Source organism: Pelobates fuscus, chromosome 10, assembly GCF_036172605.1.
Source record: "Pelobates fuscus isolate aPelFus1 chromosome 10, aPelFus1.pri, whole genome shotgun sequence".
Classification (NCBI taxonomy): Eukaryota; Metazoa; Chordata; class Amphibia; order Anura; family Pelobatidae; genus Pelobates; species Pelobates fuscus.
Genome location: NC_086326.1, coordinates 51,429,346 through 51,452,171, shown reverse-complemented (window position 1 = coordinate 51,452,171; position 22,826 = coordinate 51,429,346). Strand labels below are relative to the sequence as shown.

The window sequence follows — 22,826 nt, the reverse complement described above, 5'->3', positions numbered from 1 at the left end:
GTACTCAAACTATGCGTTTCCCCCCCTTCTCTTCTGTACCCTATCAAAGATGCTTCAATAAAAGAAAGATTGACAAAAAAAAAAAAAAACTAGAGGGACATCGCACCCAGACCTCTTAATTGAGATAAAGTGGTCTGGGTGCCCATAGAGTCCCTTTAACCCCTTAAGGACCAAACTTCTGGAATAAAAGGGAATCATGACATGTCAGACGTCATGTGTCCTTAAGGGGTTAACAACAAATTAGGAGATATAATATTAATACCACTGCTTGATGCTGATTTCCTTTACTGATGATTAGTGATGTCCCGAACAGTTCGCCAGGAACCGTTCGCCGGCGAACATAGCGTGTTCGGTCCTCCCCCTATTCGTCATGGAGGTGGGAGGGTCTGCTGCTTATTGGCTGGAATGTGTCTGCTGACTGTGAGGTACAGGGTCAAAGTTTACTCAATGATGACGAATAGGGGGCGGACCGACAGCGCGCGTGTTCGCAACTGCGAACACGCTATGTTCGCCGGCGAACGGTTCGGGACATCACTACTGATGATTATTTTTACTTAATTTTTTATTTTTATTTTGTGACATTAATAAAGACTACAATGTATAACAATTGAAGATTATGCTAGCTTTAGTGTATTTATAATCTTAATTTTAATAATGACAGGAGGCGAGTATTTTGCATAAACTCTCTTCACTAACTCCACAGCAGCAAAGAAAAAGTATAACAAAAAACAATTAAAATGCAATAGGAAGCATAGCGGTGTGGCAAAATGTATGCACCTATTGCTACGCGAGCCGCTAACACAAGGTGGTTCATAAACAACTGAATTCGGAATGAAGTTGAAAATATGAGTAAAAGACTATATGTAATAAAACACAGAGAAGAGCCAAAACTCTGACCTGTCTGCTGATGATGAAGGAGCCTATTCACTGTGGATACTATGCTTCCTATTGCATTTTGATTAGTTCTTGTTATACTTTTTCTTTGCTGCTGCGGAGTTAGTAAAGAGAGTTTATGCAAAATAGGAAGTCTCCTCTCATGTAATAACATTTTGGGGCTTCTCTGTGCCCTTTCGTAGTAACCTTCTCGAAATCATTTTGGCAATCATTGAAAATAAGTGATGTTTTTTTTTAAAAAAAAAGAATTGTCTTTAAAAGTGCATTTGATCTGAGAAATTCAGACACGTCTTTCTGATCTTCTGTTCACACCCACGCAATAGTGTTGAGCCACAGCAGGTCAGAGTGTGTGAACAAGCAGTGATTTCGATTAGCTTTTGTGCCCCAACTCTTTTTCCTTTTAATTTCAAAAATATAGACTGAATTACTAGTTGAGCTTCCAGGAACATTTTTCATAGGCAATTTGTGGTTCCACATTCTAATAATCGCTAGAATGATAGAAGTTCCATATGAAGAATACGGTCTTACCTCTCGCCGCATGTTTCTGCTGGTAAAAATTGATACAATAAAATTAGCCAGAATGCTACCTGACTGAATTTAAACACGAAACTTATCATTATTTCAGTTGCTGATGTGACTATGATCGTTAAAATGCACTAGGATATACTTTACTTTGCATTCATTGTGTTTCTTAGAAAGGCAATTTAGTTAAAATGATTTTAAAAAATAAAAAAAAAAGCAGTTGGTTTTTAACATAGTGTGAAAAGTTAAAACACAATCTTTATTACTGCTATTTGCCTATTATGCTTTTCAGCTTTGATTAGTTACAGTTTAACACAAACTAAATGAAACATTAACTACTGAGCATTATCCCTTTTAGCCCGCTAAAGTGCTTTATGTATGAAGTGTGCCCACTTTTATTATAGAACATTTGCTCTTTTTTTTATAGAGCAAACTGGCACTTTTATTAACTTAACCTTGTTACACCCCCCCTGGCTGTCAATCAGACAACAGGTCCTGTTACTTCCTGGTTTAGTTAGCTCAGTGGAGCTAAACTTAAGAGGCAGCAATTGCCCAGAGCACCTGCCTTGCAAAGACTTCTCATTGAGCTGCATTTGGGAAATTTGTGACTGGACAGCCAAAGAAAGCTTTTGAACGCCATTTTTAGATATACCCTCAATTAAAATGTTAAAATAATAAATGCCTGCATGTTTTCATTGGAGGGTATTCTCTACTAAACGTTTATTTTATTGAAAGTCGAGTGTCTTTTTAAGGATGAGTGACTGTCCCAATATTTCCTTAATTAATTATCTGTGGGACCACAGCCATTCTTTGCAGCCATTAATCGTCATTTCCCAAAATTCCACTGCTCTCTTTGAAGATCACTGCACTTATCACTGCAGCCCCTTAGGATACAGTAAGAGTGAGTGCAGAGAATCATAAACTGTGCAAAGTTGTTATGGTGGTTAGAGCGACCTTTTTAAACATGCTCCACTGACTTTATTATAAAGCATTCAAAACATATTTGTTTAATTTACTACAAGAAATCTAAAAAGTAGATCCCAAGCTCCTGTAGAGCAATTTTTTAGTTGTACTTCCACAGCATTCTACCTTTTAGCTACTGGTGATTTATTGTATTGTTTATTGTATTGTTTACAACAATCACACAGGTTTGCATTAGCGCCTCGCTCATTGAGGATCAATGACAAGCAATGGGAATTGAAATGTGTACTTTTAATAAACAACTATATACATCTATAAATGCCCACATGCACTTTGTGTTCAATGATCTATGAGAAGGCAACACAGAGACTATATTTCTATATATTTGCAGGGAAAAAAAAAAGTATATGCCGATCTAAGTACATTCATGTAACGTGCTCTTATATCATAATGTATACCTATGCAGCATTGTTAACTAATCTTGGCTTTGCATTTCACATGAGGCTAAATCAACATGTAGGCCAGGAGTACCCAAAAGGTAGATCCCCAGATGTTGTAGAACTACAACTCCCATGATGCTTTGCATACCTTTGAAATGCCTTTAAGATGGCAAGGCATCATGGAAGCTGTAGTTTTTAAAACATCTGGGGAGCTACATTTTGGGCACACCTGATGTAGGCAGTTTATATAATTACTTTTATTTTTAAGATTTTAAGAGCAGTTGCATTACTGGCTGTAAGTAAAATAGCGAACTTTAAGAAAAACTGTCACTTATCTGGAAAGTATAGTTTTAAGTAGAATCAAGCCTGTAGAACTGGCTCAAGGGATGATCAAGCTCCTGGATCTGAAACAGAGTAGGATTCAAAGAGCACAGCGAGTTTATAATGAAATATTTCTACCCTATAATGTATCCAGTTATGAATCTCTATATAGCTCCCTGTTTAATCTGTGCTCGAAGCAAACAAGCCTGACTTTCGATGTACAGAAAGCGCAAGTCATTATGCATCGCTATGCAGGTGAGTAAAGTGCAGAAGCTTAATAATTATTGGTGCAGAGAGCATTTAAGCAACTAGAACTAAACTCATTAAGATTTAATTGAACATAGACCTTAATGGGCTGAGACATTCAGGGCTAGGGAATTATGTTGTAGTATGAATCCCAAAGTACTTGTAGTTTGAGATATACAGCAACAATAATTTGGGATATGCCAAAGGCAGTGGCATTATATTATGCAATATTCAGAAATGGATCAGTCCATGAAAAACCTCATCATTTGAATCTTGAGTATTTATATTTTCTAGTCTAGGGATTTAAAGAATCATGCTCTAGGGTAGGGGTCGGCAACCTTCGGCACTCAAGATGTTGTGGACTGCATCATCCCCCATAATGCTCTTACATGCATAATGCTGGTGAAGCATGATGGGAGGTGTAGTCCAACACATCTGGAGTGCCAAAGGTTACCTATGCCTGCTCTAGGGTTTTAGAAAACACTAATAAACAAGTTTACACCATATTTCGGATTACTTCTATTTCGATAAATAGATCATATTGATATTGATGATTTCATAACAGGTCATCCCTTTCAATAAACCGATAAAGTACATATATGCATAGTGTGAAAATTCCATTAACTATTCATTTACGAAATAAATCTTTTGCACTGGTTACAATTAAACTACTTCGGCCCCCCAACTCTTCAAACTTTCACAGATTCTTTTACAGTTTTGTCTGTTTATAGTTGACCATGAACATGTTTTTCTTTATCATTTTTTTTTAATTTCCAGCTATTTGCAGTTTAGGAACAGGTACAGTTAGTTTTCTTATTTTGATAAATGTTGAGCAGACAGCATCCCTGCTTCTGTATGCAGTAGATTAATTGCATTATTAGCCAGAATATGGTTATGTCCCTGCCTTGCTGTCTGTTTATGTAATCTGTCACCATTGTGAAGCTTACTATATAATAGATGTATTGATGTAATCGCGTCTTCAGAGCAATTTACTTTACGGCTATGCAATATAATGTTCTCTTTTCGAAATGCAACTGTTCATTTATTTAATTTTCTAGCAACTATTTTCTTCATAATTATTATAGTATTACCTAATTATCATCCACATGTATTTGCTTTGTCGTTTTCATTTTTTAGTTACCCTAATTTTTTTTCTTACAAGGAAATGTCATTGACACAAGTTTACTTTATCATATAAGATATTCAACTATATATATATATATATATATATATATATATATATATACTCATAAATGAAAAAAAATCAAAATGCACTCACAGGTCTTCAAATTAGTGGACAAATTGGTGCTTTATTTGGTCATCAAAAAATTTTACAAAAATCAATCGACGTTTCGACCCTGCCGGGTCTTTTTCAAGATCATAGAGTACATGACAGTACTGTGTTTATATATCAAATACAAATCTAAAAGAAAGTGCACTTACCCAATGGTGAAGTGAGGAGGAGTGACTCACTCCTCCTCACTTCACCATTGGGTAAGTGCACTTTCTTTTAGATTTGTATTTGATATATAAACACAGTACTGTCATGTACTCTATGATCTTGAAAAAGACCCGGCAGGGTCGAAACGTCGATTGATTTTTGTACACTTTTTTGATGACCAAATAAAGCACCAATTTGTCCACTAATTTGAAGACCTGTGAGTGCATTTTGATTTTTTTCATTTATGAGTATATATATCTGACGCCAGCAATTTGCACCCAGGCACATGTGATATAATTAATTATTTTTGGAGGAGAGTGCCAAGCTTCCATTTGTTTATATATATATATATATATATATATATATATATATATATATATATATATATACTTTGACGGAACATGAAGGAGCAGAGTGGGAGAATGAGACACATGGAGGGACTGGGGGGAATGAGACACATGGAGGGACTGGGGGGAATGAGACACATGGAGGGACTGGGGGGGAATGAGACACATGGTGGGGCTGGGGGCGAGAGTGAGACACGTGGAGGGGGAGAATGAGACACGTCCAAGGGCTGGAGGGGGAGAATGAGACACGTAGAGGGGCTGGAGGGGGAGAATGAGACACGGAGAGGGGGCTGGGGGGGAGAATGAGACACATGGATGGGCTGGGGTGGTGAATGAGACACATGGATGGGCTGGGGTGGTGAATGAGACACATGGATGGGCTGGGGTGGTGAATGAGACACATGGATGGGCTGGGGTGGTGAATGAGACACATGGATGGGCTGGGGTGGTGAATGAGACACATGGATGGGCTGGGGTGGTGAATGAGACACATGGATGGGCTGGGGTGGTGAATGAGACACATCATGGATGGGCTGGGGTGGAGAATGAGACATGGTGCTCTCTAGTTACACCTCTGCCTGTAGAATTCCATTTTATTTTTTGACTCTGTAAAACATTCTTCTGTCTCTGAGCTACAGTTTTTCTCTTCATTTATTGATTGAACGTTGGATTTTATATATCATATAAATGTCATCTCATTATATCAGCCTTGTTTTCTTCTTCTGTATTAAACGTAAAACCTTTCCTTTCCATTTAATTGTGATGTTGCTTGGGAAGCCTTCATTGATTTCTGCTTTGCTTTGCTGCGTTTTAAGGATGGGATTTGTTGGTGAAGCGTAAATTGATAGGCCAACAATAAGATCTCCACTTTTACTTTTTTGTTGTGTTGTATCAAATCTAAGTAGAAATACAGTATCCAAAAACTGAATTTAGAACTTCCTTTGACAGAGGATCAAGTAGCGAAAAAGGACATCAGACATTTATAACCCGGTGTTGTCCGTGCTGAGGTCATTTAGAAAATGTTAAAATACTTGATCGCATATTCATGTCTGTAAAGTTCACACTACATACTGTCCTGTATACTCAGTGAATCTTTAACCCTAATGGACTAAAGTTTGACATATTCCAGCCTTAATAAGATACAATATCTTTTAACTTTGTAACAATCGGATGGGAAAAGGTCAAGCTTCCTTGGTTAGCTTAAATCTTTCCTTGAAAACACTTATCTAAAGTGAAGATAATTTCAAACTACGTTTCAGTTAACTTAAATTTTTCCTTTGAAAAGGTCAAATTTGTAATCGTATTTAAAATACTAAATTAATCAACTGCACATTTCTAGCGAAAGGTTGGAAATGATAATAGAAAGCATGTAATTATAGAAAGAGATAATGATAGTAATTTTAATTAAATGTAGTTTCCTGTTTTCTGTTCTTTAATTATGTTAATTTTCTGGAAAAGGAAAGTGAAAAGAAAATAGTGGAAACATGTCACTCTGTTTTCAAATAATGCCTTCACGTCTGCTTAATGTGTTTCTTGCAGCATATGCAAACTCTGCCAATACAACGAGACTGAATCTTGACTATTGTGGTAGCCATAGAAACTAATCTTAACGATTACACTTGGCCAAACCCATGATATAACATTTAAATCACTAGCAACAAGAATAAAATCAATGCGGAACTTTGCCTGCCAAAACTAAAGAAAATATTATTTTATTTTTTTTTTAAAAAGAGCTATCCACAACATTTTGTTTTTTTATGTATGTCACTTAATCTATCTAGATATAAATATATATAGAGAGATTATTTTTAAAACTTCTACTCTGTTATGTATTACATTACACAGTCACATTGTGATCTAAAAATATAATGTACGTCATACTTACCAGCAGCCCCAAACTCAGTCCTGTTTTTCATCCCTTTTCCTGCAATCCTGTGCTGATCCACCCCTTTGGGTTTATGCCCGTCACTAATACAAACTCCTTCACAGACCAGCACAGCTGGATTGCCTTTAAACATGCAGTCCCACTGCACTTTCTCTCAGGCCTTCCGACACCATGTGACAGAGCCGGTCTGTTAAGTGACCGAGAGGACAAATATGTTATCACCCGGCACCACCATGTGCTTTGACCGAATGGGTTCTGAGTATTTATTATTATTATTATTATATTTAATGTTGTTTTACAGTATGGCCACCGACTGCAGGCTCTCTGTGTGCCCTTAATTAATGTTAAGATGATATCAGGAGCTACACTAGGTGTTATAGGTCTTTCAAACTCAAGATGGACATTAAACTTTCTTAATGCCATTTATTTTAGTGAAATCGTAGTTGTGTTTAGTGATTGGTTAATGACACCAATTTATTAAATAACTTTTTTTGTCAGCTGCTAGACTTGTGCAAAAATGTTTGTCTAAATAAAATTGATTTTAATCTACACTCACACATGCAAATCCAAGACTGATTGATATGTTCGGGTGTAGATTAAAAGGAATTAGATTTGAATGAACCAGCTCAAACACATTTTTGTATATTTAGACTCCTATTAGTAGACTAGCACAGTATGCATTACTAATTTCCTTAATTCGTCCTTACTTTTAAAATGGATTATCTAACTTATTTACCATCAGGCGCATTATAAACCCCTGATTTCCCTAAATAATTGGGATATCTGGAAATAAGATCTTCAAATATCTAATTATGGCAGCTTGGACCATCATAGATCCTTCAAGTAGTAAAGTAAATGGAAGACACCTTTTTAAGATTGTGAAACTGTATTTATTCACCGTAAAATTAAATGGCAACGTTTTAAACAAAATGAATCATCAATCCTTCATATTCTAAAGCTAATGTTTTCACTATTATATTAACCCAAAGGACATTCCAATGCAAGGCAAAGGAACATGGAATGAAAATACAATTGCTCTACAGCAGTTTTTTAATATTTGATTAATTTTTCTTGTGTATGTGTGTGCGTTCGTTCGTGTTCTCAGCCAGTGAGCTAAGCCCTGCACTGCTGTGCATAACATGGGAGAGCTAACGGAATTACTGCTTAGGAAGTGAATTCCATTTTATCCTTTTATGGAACCCTATTACAATAGGTTGTGTGATACAGATTTTTTTTTTCCCAGACTGCATTTATCCAGCTTTTAAGGTACTTGTTTGAACAAAGAGTGAAATAGACATTGAAACAGTTTATGATCTGATTATTTCTGCTCTCTTTATTTCATTATTTTCAGTTTGAAAATGAGATCATCACCAAGTTGGACCATGAAGTGGAAGGGGGGAGAGGAGACGAACAGTACAAAGTGTTATTTGAGAAAATGTAAGTGTTGATTAACCGTTAGGATATATATCTAAGTATAGGCGGAGAAGACAATAACGAGAAAGCGGTGAACTTTGCAGCTCAGTTATAATTAAAATGTGCTAATGAAAGAGAAGGATTAAAATAACACCTTAATCAAGACATTTTTTTTTTCTTTCCAAGTTGGTATGTAAAATTGTGCACATTTATTTTTTTCATTTCTTCTCCTTCTCAGACTTTTGGAGCATTGCAGGAAACATAAATATCTGGCAAAGAGTGGTGAGAACTTTGTGAACCTTGTTGTCCGGCTAATGGAACGGCTGCTTGACTATAGAACTATAATGCACGATGAAAACAAAGAGAATCGCATGAGCTGCACTGTGAATGTTCTGGTTAGTGATTTTAGTAAAATATTATTTTTTTCTCTTATCCACACCTCCCAAGTGTTCCTCTTTAGGAGTGACAGTCCCTAATTTGAGCCCAATTTAATCTGTCCATCTCTTCTGTCTGATTGTCCCTCTTTTTCGGGACCTCTGTATTGTTGGTGTATCTGAGTGTATAACAAAGCTTCCCAGCAATTAAGTGTTTTTAAACTACAAACGTGTTTAGAAATCAGTGTGTGTCCATTACTGACCTTTGCTGAAGGCTCTGTGGTCTTGAAGGAACTCTCTTCTGGGAGAGGATTGGTACTTTTCAGTCTCTGATATTTCACAGGCCATTTGAATTAGATGCCTGGCTGTTCATGCTCTCTAACCCTAAAGAGGGCTTCCCCCCATGCTCCCAGAAGCCGTTTAATAAAATGGACTGGTCTCCTGTGTGGAGATTCTTTCTAGTCTCATGGGATATTCTATTATTGCATTTTATGTAGGTTTTTTTTCTGTTCATTTTTATTTTGTGTTATTTATTTTGTAGCCCACCTCTACACTTTTTTTTCTAGTGCCATATTATCCTTCTTTAAAACAGGTACCCAAAATTGCACAGCATATTCAAGATGTGGTCTCACCAGTAATTTATAAAGAGGCAAAATTATACTATCATCCCGAGAATGAATGCCCTTTTTCATGCATGACAATAACTTACTGGCCTTAGCCACTGCTGATTGACATTGCACATTGTTGCATTAAGTAAAGAACTTAGAATAAATACATAAATAAATCAATGTGTGCAAATATGATGCATTGTTCTTATTGTAAATTACAATTTAGTTACATAAAGTGTTTTTAGTAAGATACCTAAAATTGCTAAGAACAGCCCTGCTCCTGGCCACACCCCAGCCACACCCCTAAAATTAAAGTGTCCCTCTTTGTCCTATTGGCAGGTATATCCATTTTTATTTTTTATTTTTTATTTTTTGTTGCAAATCTTTATTTGTCAATATATGACAGACAAATGGCAGGATTATAACAACAATAATATGTTCCTCCTCTAAGCAAAGCCAATAGATTAGTTGGCCAATCTTAGCCATTACATGTTTATTTAATTACGTCCTTACTGATTTAGTTATTTTTTTTTTGGGGGGGGGGGGTGGGGGGAGTTGTGGGATTATGAAACTAAATACTATAGAGCAGATTGTAGGTAAAGTAGTTTTGACACAGAATAATTAATGTCTAGTAGTTGCAAAAAATCCACTCAAACTCTACCTATATTGGAGGATCTATATGCATCACGCCCCACACCAACAGCGGCTCTGATTATTTCTATTTAGCTTGTCTTGCGTGTTCAACCAGTGAAGAAATCTGGGGAAAGCTTGCTGGGTATTTAATGGGGCACTCAGATGAAAGTCCAAATTTGGGGATCCCATCTTGAGATATTTATTGATTTTTGTAAAAACCGTATGTATTGAATATATGTTGAGTGGGCTTTTCCATATCGAACTGTATTCCGTTTGCAAAGACTGCAGACCAATTATTATGTCTTGCAGACTGATTACACACAGAGAAGTTGTTCTACATATTTTCAGTTCAAAGTGAAGTAAAACTTGAGGCAAGCTCTCTGACGCATAGCTTTTTGCATTTGCATTACATTTGTCCATAAATATTAATGCAGTTTTTGCTGTGCTAACTGAAATGATGCAGGAAACAAAAGTTTTCTCTTTTTTTTTTTTTTTACAGAATTTCTACAAAGAGATTGAAAGAGAAGAAATGTACATAAGGTTTGTAATCTTGATTAGCAAATTCTATCAGATATTAAAATGGGGTTGGGAAGAAATGAAAAAGCAATATTATTGGGAAATTCTGTTGACTTCCTATGATGTTTGTTTCCATGGTGATTGCTGCTTGTTTGTTATTTTATCCCAAATTTTCTCACTTTTTAAATATGGACCAACATTAGGAATGGATTTGATTTGCAATGTAACACTATATACACATATATATTTATTTGTATTTTTTTTTTTATTAGAATGTTTTCATAATGCCCAGATAAATACCCAGAATTTATAATATTATAAATGTGTTCTTTTAGAAAGCAGTCGGTATCAATGCCATGCAAAAATTGCACCTTATTTAAGGATTAAATGCCAGTATTTTTGTTGTATTGTTTTTGATGTAATTCATATTAAAAAAATATTTTTTAAAAAAAATTCAAAGAATTTACAAAATAGTGTAATTAAAGACCAGAATATTATATTCATTTAATTTATTTGCAAGTTATTAAAATATCAGTCATCTAGAGAGGTTGGGCCAGCAACGCATAAGTCTGTCTCTGCCACCTTAGTAGTAACTCGCCTACAGTGGCCTAAATGTATAGTTTGTATACAAACATTTATGACCTATTCATGCTAAGCACATACATTTGTATTGTAATAATCCATATATACATATATATTTTTTTTTATGGATAATCAATCTTAAATATCTGATCATTAGCAAGATCAATTTTTCGCTGAATGCGAAAGATCCTCCGTGAAAACCAATAATCTTTTGCATTTGTGTAAAATGCATGGTATATAAACAAACCAAGTTTTGTGTGAACTTTGTACTTTTATGTTTATTTATTTGTCTTAGGTATTTGTACAAACTTTGTGATCTACACAAGGAATGTGATAATTATACAGAGGCAGCGTACACCTTACTCCTACATGCCAAACTTCTAAAGGTAACAATGTGATATTGTGTTTGATGTTGTTTTGTATTCACATCCTTTAATTAAAGGGACACTATTGTCACTAGAACCACTACAGTTTCATGAAGTGGTCATGGTTTCTATAGCATTTCACTTTTTAATGTAAACACTGCCTTTTCGGAGATAACATTGGTGCCTAGCAACACCTCTAGTTGTAATCACTCAGATGGTCAGTTCCTGGGTTTTTGTTTTTTCAGTGTCTCCACACCTTGTTTGGAGGTGCTGTTTGTACCCTCCAATGCATCTCTATGAGGCGTTACTGATTGGCCGTGCAGCTTTTTGCCACCCATGCATAATAGCCTCCCAGTGTGTTCCTATGGGAAAGCATTGGATTGGCTGAGATAATCAAGTTTGACTACACTTAGGGAGGCCGGATACCTAAATTGCTATTTTAACACCACAGTTAAGGACTACATGTTTGTGTTCCTGACACTATAGTGTTCGTTTAAGCGTGGCATGTGGAATGATCAGTAGCAGCGTGAATCTGGTAACTGTGCAAATAAAGCCTAGTTTGCAATTTCATAGTTGTGCTCCTGTAGTTAAATGGATGTCCCTAAAAGTTGCCTGGGAAAGGCTGTTTGTAAATCCTGTCTGTAATATGTGTCTTGGTAAGAACATAGCTCACGCATTCTTTATCAGGCTTGATATTACTCTTGCGTAGTTGCATATTTTTTTAGTTTTTCATGCAAAGCTATTGTTGAGAAATCACTAAAAGCATGAAACATGACATCAAAACATTGCTATGATTCACCAGTACAGTTAAATAATTCCATAGAAAGGAACAGTGATATCTTTTTCAGATTAGAATTCATTGGATGCTACAATTAGAGATGTATTGTCAAATTTATAATTAAAGGATTTGAAACATGAGCAGAAATGTGTCCTACCTTGTAATTAAGAATAGGTTCACTTAGTAATGGCCTGCTGCTTATAATGCGGAATTCGGCCAAAATATTGGTTAGTGAACTAAATGTTAATGCACAGACAGTTGTTCTTTGTAGTCCTATTAGTCTAGTTGGTAATTTGCATGTAGCTAAAATGAAAAAAAAATACTCCTATGTAAAGTAACAAATTCAGTTTAAAGCCATTTCACCCCAGATACCCAATAGTCTATAATCCTTTCACAACATGGTTGTTGTTTTCGATTTATAGCTGGAAATGGGCACCAAGTTCTACATTTCCTGCCTATTTTTGTTTGTATGTTTACATAACATTGGTGTATTTAACACAGCCATGAATCCAAAGCACAGGCTATAAGCTAAATTGTGCAAATGGACAGATGCATTCCATATTAAAACTGAAATCAAACACATGTATAGGGATGACTGTTCTAAATGTAGCACATTGCCAAGTAATTGCTCCATGTTTCCTATTATTAAATGGCTAAAACATATTTGGGATGGTAGGATAGGAAGTAGATTTCAACCGATGAGTTGAGAAAAACGTCAACTGAATGTGTGTAGTAGTAAAAGAAAAAAAGAAACATTTAAAATATATATTTTTTAAAGTTAAAAGGGTGGATGTATCTTGTGAAAATGTACTGGTGTTCTATTTACCCATCATTGTTAATATGCTTATCAACGATATTCTTCTTGGTGTAGTGGTCGGAAGAGGCTTGCGCCGCGCATCTTACTCAACGGGACGGTTACCAAGCAAGTACACAAGGACAACTAAAAGATCAGCTGTACCAAGAAATCATACATTACTTTGACAAAGGCAAGGTAATAACCAGTTAGAGAGTGTGTTACCTAAAAAAACTTTGTATTGTAAGATTTGCTGTGGATTTAAAAATGTCAATTCCTTTTCAACAGCCGTCAAATTAAACTTTAGTAGAATGTGATAGTTGTATTCGTGTTATAAAATATAAAATGTCAATCAAATTATAAAGGAAATAAGCGGTTAAATGGTCTACGCCTACTCAATCTGAAAGTTACAAGATCTTGCTCCAGCCACTGGCTAGAACAATGTAAAGATGAAATTGTTACTTGGGTCTTAATTTGAAAATGGATGTAATTTAATTTTTTTTTTTTTTTAATCTGCATATGTTTATTGCAAATCAAATACACAATGTATATATGAATTTATTTTCCATGCATCCGCTGTCGCATTCTGGTGGCCACAGTTAAAAGTTGCTCACACAGTTCATTATAAATGTTTATATACGGAGCAAGCTGTGGCCTTATTTTCCACAACTGATGGCAACACTTAAGAATCTCTGCTCTACCTCCTTTAATCCTTGAACCATTATTCATACACAAGTATTATGTGATTCTATAAGCTTAGAGTAATGAGATGACGGGTCTGAGGCAGTGAGCATTTGGCACTCCAGCTGTGGAGGATCTGAAAGTCCCATGATGCTCAGCAGTCATCTAGAAACAACAGTTATGTATCGTGGTGAACATAGCATCACATAGGTTGTTGTTTCTCAGCAACAGAGGAGCTCTTTTGTATAACACAAATTCCATGAAAAGATTTGCATGTATCTAAACTTGCACCCCCATCTTTTCCAAAGTATTTTTCTCTTTACGAACTTATAAATTATATAAAAAAAATAAAATTCAAAGCTGAGGTTCTGACTGACAACATAATCTGAGTCATATATCTCCTTTCTGCCAAAAGATAATTATCCTGAATATCATAAGTTGGAAAAATTTGATAAAAGAAGTAATATTCTACTAATTTAAAATTTAAATTGAGTCATTTTCCTTAGCAAAGAAACAAGGTAAGTTCATAACCTTATTCAATATTTAATGAGTTTCAGAAAAAGTTTAACATTAAAAGATTAAGCCTATTAAGCCTGTTATGTGCTATACCCAAACTAGTCGCAAAACGTCTCGCATGTGCATGAAAAATCATTGTCTCTCCATCAGAATCTGCCAACTTTTGGTCTTAAGTTTTTTTTTTTATTTCTTTCAATACAAACATAAAAATATGTGAAATAAATAAAATAAGCATTTTTTTCCATGGCTGATACAAAACAGACATTTAGATGTGTTTACAAACAGATTTAGAGTGTGTATTGGCTTAACATTAGTGTGGGATAAACAACCACTGATAAATGACAATTCGACCAAACTATGTACTTCATGAGTTAAATTTATATTAGTTCGTCAAACTATTTTTTAAAGTTTAATGGTTAGGGTTCACATATGAGGAAGATTGCAATGATGGGTCCGACATGTGTACTGACAGTCAGCATGACTGCATGATGGCGACTCTCCAAGATTAATCATTTTATAATAATTTTCTATGTTTGCTTTGACTGGGTTCCTTTACAGTCTGGATCTCTATGATACCATCTATGGTCATTAAGTGGTTAATTGATGAGCCCATAATTGGTTAGTATGTTTAACGCCTGCAAAACCCTGTTTAAAAAAAAAAATACATTTAAAACATGGTGTTGATTTACAATGTATCGAGCTGAAATGCTGTTTGTGCAAGCTCAGTATATTTATACAGATAATGCATGTTGTATTTCTGTGCTTCTCGGGTGTTCTACTCTACTGCCCCTTTAGAGGTTTTCACTTTGCATGGAAATAAAGACATAATCTTTTCTTCTTGAGGTTTTGCTTTCATACGCTTGTATTTAAGCCTCATCACAATAACCTAACCTTTACTTCCAGATCCGTTATATATTTTCATTTATTTTATTGTCTTTTGCAGAAGCAAAGTAATTTTAATAAAGCCCTTTAATCCAAGTACTTTATAGAAAATTACAAAGCTGGAGTGTAGTTGCTGTGTGCATTGGACTAGAAATATTTGCTGCATAATTTTATTTCTACCCACAATTTTGAACTCTTTTTTTTATTAAAAAATTTTTTTTTTTTTTTAAAATGTACGTTTCACTTATTGTGGAAATATTTCCCCTTGGCCTGATAAAACAGATTTCATAGTTCGAAAAGTGGTGTTAGTTGTATAATAAATGTCACTGACGCGATATGTGCAGTTATTATTTTGAAATTATTTTCTTTCATAACAAAATTTATTAACCTCTTTGTTGGATGGGTGAGTAATGCGTCTAAAGAACTCAATAAACGAGAATTCACCAAATTACTGCTGCTGCTTGCCAGGTAAAAGAGAAAGCTCTTTTGACCTGGGCCCACTACCTCAAAAACACCATGCTCCAGCAGAGTATACAAACCATTGCAGCTTTATTAGTATGAACTACCTCAGCATGTGGAACTGCAACACGGGGGGGTGGAGTAAAAGCCTAATGCGTTTTAGAATGAAAAAGGTCCTTACTCATAGGAATAAGTAAATACCTTTGGGTCTGAAAAAGGTCCCATAAGTTAAGGATTTGTGGGTCTGAACGCGTTATGCTTTGGCTCCCCCTGTGACACAGTTCCTTGTGTCAAGGCTGTTCATACAAATAAAGCTGTAATGATTTGTGTACTCTGGTGGAGCATGGTGTTTTTGTGGTAACCGGCCTAGTGTTTTTTTCATTGTTCTTCTGACACCACTCATGAAAATGAGTTAACGTATCATAATCGTAGAATAAGCCAAACTTTCTACGCTACTGTGTATATTGACACCTAACTGTTACTCCCGTGGGGCTGTCCTGCATAGGTACACAATTATATGTCATGGAGGCAGTCATGTCATGATTTTCATCATGTGACACACAACATGGAGATAGCCTCACAATCAACCAACAGAATGGCTATTTCACAGGGTGTCTGGAGCACTGGGGCAAACTTGAGCACCAGCATAGGTTTAAACACGCATGTACTGCTCTTGTGATGAATTACAAGGCATTCCCTGTTCTGTGGGAACAGCAGTATTTACGTTCTTGGAGAGATGTTTTGAGGTTTAAATCCTTTGGTCTCGCTATCCTACCTTGGTGTTCTTCTTCAGAATCAAGGAATGTGTAGTGTGTAAGAGCGTATCACAGAGTTCCATAGCAATAAAAGTAACAGTAATACGCAGTCTATATAAGTGTGTCGTAAAGCTATAAAACTAGAGGCTTAGCCTTTTTCATTGTCTCTCCAACTCTGGTGAATTATAATTAACTTGGCATAATGTAGAAAAATCACGGTTTTAAGAAATGAAACGTTTTTGTAACCACAATTAAACCCAATTATATCTCAGCTGATACCAGTTTCACTTTGAAGATTTGATTCGTTGTGATTTTATGGCTAATTGTCAGATTAGGTGGACTTTTTACAATGTATCTACTTACATTCTGAGGACTTTACTTCCAAGAACAAGGATTACATTTTGGATAGCAGAAACAGTAGCAATTGCATTATTATTACTTTTTTTTACCCTTGAAATTTAAGAAAATTATAGATATAACCATAATGCTTCCAGATACTAAGCTTCATGTAATATTTTAATATCGTTTTTTTTATTATTTTTTTCCTCCAGATTAATGTAGAATTATGAATACTTAGATCAATTAAGCATCAATTACTGCAACACGAAAGTATGAAAGGTTTAACTTTTTGTGTTTCATTTTTCTTTTTTTTAACATAAAGGACCACTTCGGGTACCATAACAACATCATTGCAATTGAGTTGTTATGGTGCAAGGAGGTCCCACTGTCTTACCTGAAGGGGATAAACCGTTGGTGAATAGTTTAACCCCAAAGTCTGCAAGCCAGCACTTATGCTCCGTGTCCGAGGTTTCAATTAGTAATACGTACCTTCTGCACTCTATTATCTTAATGAGGAGCTACTGACGCTCTCAGTCTATCAGCGGCGCTCGGTCCAGGGCTTCCTGATTGCGGCTTTGGACATTGAGCAGAAGTACAGTGGCAGTACACTCGGGCAATGGCTTGCAGACTTTGGGGTTAAACCATTCATTAATGGTTTAATCCCTTTTAGGTAAAATGGAGCCCAAGACCTCTTTCACGCCATAACAACTTTAATGTGATGAAGTTGTTTTGGTGCCCAAAGTGTTCCTTTAAATTCTTAAGAAAACACATATATTCTTTCTACTTTGCACTGAAAAGGTCACACACCTTCATTTGCTGCTCGTGATTACTTATGCCATTTTAAAGTAATTATGTGAAAAGTGAGCCAAAACCCTTAGTTGTACATGACTCTCCAAACTTTCAACAGCTTACAACACTGACCTTTTACAATATGAGAAAGGAATGTCTATAATGCATACAACAAGCAATTTTCCAGTGTCTAAGTTTAAGACCCCTCTGTTATGTATGTACTTTCAAATAATTCCTATAAATTGGTCATCTTTTACCTCTTTCTAATGAAATACTTTTCTACATTTTGTAACCTTATCCTCCTATTTATCATTGTAAAATCATTATTTTTTTTCTGCTGTTAAAACCTTCCTGTCTACTTGATCACCTTTGTATGGTAACGTTTACATAGAACATTGTGTTTTCCTCATTTAAATTTAAAATAAATTAACCATATTCTTAGTTCATTAGGCATGATCTTAGCATCATTCATTTATTACGTGATGGTGTGCGTTTCCGAAGGCTTGTCCAAAAATATATTTTAACCCAAAGGCTATCTATCATTAAGACCGTTCTCCTATCATCGGGAAAGTTCATGATAAGAGTGTCTATTTGATAAAGAACCAAGCATTATGTAATAGTGGAGAGAATTGTATTTAAAGTGCTTTATAATTATATTAAGTGCAATCTGTCATCTGCTTGCTTTGTAGGAGAAATCACATGGTTTTATGTAATATTTTAAAATTTCCATGACCATGTTCAAATTTTAGAACCATTTGTAAATGTATTACCATATTTGACAATTTTTTTTTTCAATTTTTGTTTTTAACATATTGCGCAAACAAGAGAGTTCATAGTAGTGATTTTTTCTTCTTTCTGTCTTTCCCACTTCTGTATTGGCATTTCGTTTTTTCCCCCCATCTACGGTACTTAAGAAAATACCACAATCCTCAGGGTCTTTCGTCAAACTCCTATAGATAGCGCAAGTGCCATTCAACAGCGTAGGAAATTAGTGATTGATGGATATATCTCCCAAATGCAATCAAGGACAATTTACAACTTTTTTGTGCAGCACCTGATCTGCTATTGTGGACTGACATTTTGACTGTTCTCATTATATCACATCTACCACAGTAGAAAATTTTAAATATTTTATATTTCTGGAGAATTTTCCTTAAAATGATGAAAATCTGACTGCCATTCTGGGGTCAAGAAGGAATTTTTTGTCCTAGCTTGTTGCAAAATTGTGCTTCAAACTGGGTTTTTTTTTTTTTTTTTTTTGCCTTTTGGATCAACAGCAAAAAACAGGTGTGAGGAAGGCTGAACTTGATGGACGCAAGTCTCTTTTCAGCTATCTAACTATGTAACTGTTCTCCTTTCCTTTTTTTGCATATTTACGATTGACATACAAATGAAATTATCTGATAGTTTAAAGTACGAATGAGGTTAAATTAATAATTAAAGAGCCTTTTTTTGCACTGATCTGGTATATTAATATTGTGTTTAGTCTGTTACTTTTTATTTAAAGAAAATAATGCAATCATAATATGTTATATGTACCATATGCTTTTATAATCCATCAAATTGTGTTCTGGGATTTATATATACTGCACATTATAAAGTTTGAGATATTATGTTGGCCTAGTAAAGCTGGTTCTCATAAAAAAAACGTTCTATTTGCACTTCGACGGAATATAATTTTCCCTTTAGGGTATCTCTATAATATTTGTGGACAACAACTAGCTCAGCTAGCTTTGTATTTATACAGGGAGTGCAGAATTATTAGGCAAATTAGTATTTTGACCACATCATCCTCTTTATGTTGTCTTACTCCAAGCTGTATAGGCTCGAAAGCCTACTACCAATTAAGCATATTAGGTGATGTGCATCTCTGTACTGAGAAGGGGTGTGGTCTAATGACATCAACACCCTATATCAGGTGTGCATAATTATTAGGCAACTTCCTTTCCTTTGGCAAAATGGGTCAAAAGAAGGACTTGACAGGCTCAGAAAAGTCAAAAAATAGTGAGATATCTTGCAGAGGGATGCAGCACTCTTAAAATTGCAAAGCTTCTGAAGCGTGATCATCGAACAATCAAGCGTTTCATTCAAAATAGTCAACAGGGTCGCAAGAAGCGTGTGGAGAAACCAAGGCGCAAAATAACTGCCCATGAACTGAGAAAAGTCAAGCGTGCAGCTGCCAAGATGCCACTTGCCACCAGTTTGGCCATATTTCAGAGCTGCAACATCACTGGAGTGCCCAAAAGCACAAGGTGTGCAATACTCAGAGACATGGCCAAGGTAAGAAAGGCTGAAAGACGACCACCACTGAACAAGACACACAAGCTGAAACGTCAAGACTGGGCCAAGAAATATCTGAAGACTGATTTTTCTAAGGTTTTATGGACTGATGAAATGAGAGTGAGTCTTGATGGGCCAGATGGATGGGCCCGTGGCTGGATTGGTAAAGGGCAGAGAGCTCCAGTCCGACTCAGACGCCAGCGAGGTGGAGTACTGGTTTGGGCTGGTATCATCAAAGATGAGCTTGTGGAGCCTTTTCGGGTTGAGGATGGAGTCAAGCTCAACTCCCAGTCCTACTGCCAGTTTCTGGAAGACACCTTCTTCAAGCAGTGGTACAGGAAGAAGTCTGCATCCTTCAAGAAAAACATGATTTTCATGCAGGACAATGCTCCATCACACGCGTCCAAGTACTCCACAGCGTGGCTGGCAAGAAAGTGTATAAAAGAAGAAAATCTAATGACATGGCCTCCTTGTTCACCTGATCTGAACCCCATTGAGAACCAGTGGTCCGTCATCAAATGTGAGATTTACAAGGAGGGAAAACAGTACACCTCTCTGAACAGTGTCTGTGAGGCTGTGGTTGCTGCTGCACGCAATGTTGATGGTGAACAGATCAAAACACTGACAGAATCCATGGATGGCAGGCTTTTGAGTGTCCTTGCAAAGAAAGGTGGCTATATTGGTCACTGATTTGTTTTTGTTATGTTTTTGAATGTCAGAAATGTATATTTGTGAATGTTGAGATGTTATATTGGTTTCACTGGTAAAAATAAATAAATGAAATGGGTATATATTTGTTTTTTGTTAAGTTGCCTAATAATTATGCACAGTAATAGTCACCTGCACACACAGATATCCCCCTAAAATAGCTATAACTAAAAACAAACTAAAAACTACTTCCAAAAATATTCAGCTTTGATATTAATGAGTTTTTTGGGTTCATTGAGAACATGGTTGTTGTTCAATAATAAAATTAATCCTCAAAAAATACAACTTGCCTAATAATTCTGCACTCCCTGTATATACACACAAACAAAGTCTGTATTCTATCGCATGCATTTATATGACTAGTTTGGGGCATAATTGATTGGTGAATGTGACTAGGTTGGTGGTTGGAAGATAAGTGGGGCAGAGCTGGGAGAGGGTGTGTGTATGTGTGTGGAGGCTGCTTGTGGCGTTGTACGTTTGTGGAAATGCTGCTTATGGGGTTACATGTCTGAGGGTGACTGCGTATTGTGGTGTATTTGGAGCTGTAGTGGGGGAATAGGGACTTTAGTGGGGGTTGTGGTTATAGGGGATGTAGTTGGAGGATTAGGGTCCATAGTGGAGAGGATAGTGGCTATAGTGGGGGAACTGGGATTGTAGTGGGTGGTTAGTGACTAATGTGGGGTGGATAATGGCTCTACCGGGTTACAGGGGCTGTGATTTGGTAACCAGGCTTACTTTGGGCCAGGGAGAAAGGGAATCTGGTTTCCTGGTGGTCCTGTGGGAGATGCAACCATGTCTGCACCACCAGGGAGGAATGGTCATTTATGGCAGACTGCCTGTCAGTCACACAGGCTGGCCTATTGATTGGCAGACCCTGCAGGGAGCACTGTTTACTAGTTGCCTAACCATAGCGCGAGTGCGTCTAATGATGTGGTTGCACTATGCTTTTTGGATGGCAAGATAGGACCTAAAAATTAGGATGGTTGAGAGGCCTGGGAATTCAAAGTGAATTTCAAATATAAAGCCAAGATAGCCAAGCTATGCATTGAGTTTGTCTTCTTTGTCCTGAAATGTAAAATTGACTTACATTGCCATTTTTTAGGGAATAACCCTGGATGTTTTGGTATGGCATTATACTTTGTATGAGATTGCAGTTTTGGTAATGCAAGTATTCATGTGTTCCATAGGTAGGGATAGCAGAGAAGAAAAATCTATTTTTGGCATAGCAAACTGTATTTCTGGAGAAATAAGACATCTGACAGAGCGGAGGGAATGTCCAGCTCTATAGCAGACTATGGTGGGTGGATATAAGAATGTTTTGAATAAGATTTGCATTCTATAGGAAATGCAACCCAATTGAATAGTTTGAATCTAAACTATTAGGATGTTTCTGCACATAGAATAGAAGGCATATTTTATTGAGAAGGAATATGTAATTCCCTCTGAAGCATACTGTATTTACATTTTTCTCTTAAATGAACAATCAATGTGCAGCTTAATGCAGTGCTCCTGAAAGGTACTAATGCCATCATTTATTTATCTATTTTTGCATTGACGAGTAGGGTTGTTTTAGATTGCTCTGAACAGTGTGTGAAAAATGCTGGTTAGTTCTACTATATGTGCTGTTAATTATAGTTTGCCTGTCCCTGCTTTCATTGTAAGCAGACCTATAATGTGTTTTGAATTAATAAAATGAAGGTGAGAAATATCTTTATTTCACATTTTTTTCTACCACCCCCACCACTAACATCATGTGTTAATTAATCAAGGTGAAACCACACATATAACTGACATTGTGTTACATCACTTTAAATTTATATAGGACCATCTGTTATGGGTCTGTCTTACCAACACTTCCTGTTATACATCTTTTGGCTTCATCCTTCTTCCCTGATATTTCACTCTTTGAAATATAACGTTACCAACTGAATATGCCATCTTTTGTGCTAACGGTTTCCCCCCTAAAGATTCCAACAGTCCCTAAACTTTCCCTCACTAGTGATTACTGTATTATTCCCATCATCAACTCCCGTCTCTCCTGCAACCTTCTGCCTACCATCTTGTTTTGACAAGTGTTTGACTTCTCTTTATACAATACAACATGTGTCCTGCCTTTTTGTTCTTTTCCTAGGTTCCTACATGATCAAAAACATTTAAAATCTTTACCATCACTACCATGGCCTTCTACAATTATGACGCTTCTATATCTTCTATCTTTTGAGACGTGCACCCCGTTCTGCCCCACTGATCTGCTCGTGACTTTATACTCTCTCCACTACAAATGTTCCGTTGCTTGCTGGAAATGCTCTTCACTTGCTGGAACTGCCTACCAATTCCA

At 36.2% G+C, this 22,826-nt stretch overlaps 1 protein-coding gene across 3 annotated transcripts in view; it reads left to right on the top strand.

Annotated features, from left to right (window-relative positions):
• DOCK1 (dedicator of cytokinesis 1) overlaps positions 1–22,826 on the top strand; it is a 369,359-nt gene that overhangs the window by 310,036 nt on the left and 36,497 nt on the right. For all 3 annotated transcript variants that reach the window (XM_063434591.1, XM_063434590.1, XM_063434592.1), the window contains exons 34-38: positions 8,369–8,454; positions 8,669–8,825; positions 10,545–10,585; positions 11,439–11,529; positions 13,158–13,277. In XM_063434591.1, coding sequence (XP_063290661.1) covers positions 8,369–8,454; positions 8,669–8,825; positions 10,545–10,585; positions 11,439–11,529; positions 13,158–13,277 — 495 coding nt within the window. The remainder of the gene's footprint in view (positions 1–8,368; positions 8,455–8,668; positions 8,826–10,544; positions 10,586–11,438; positions 11,530–13,157; positions 13,278–22,826) is intronic.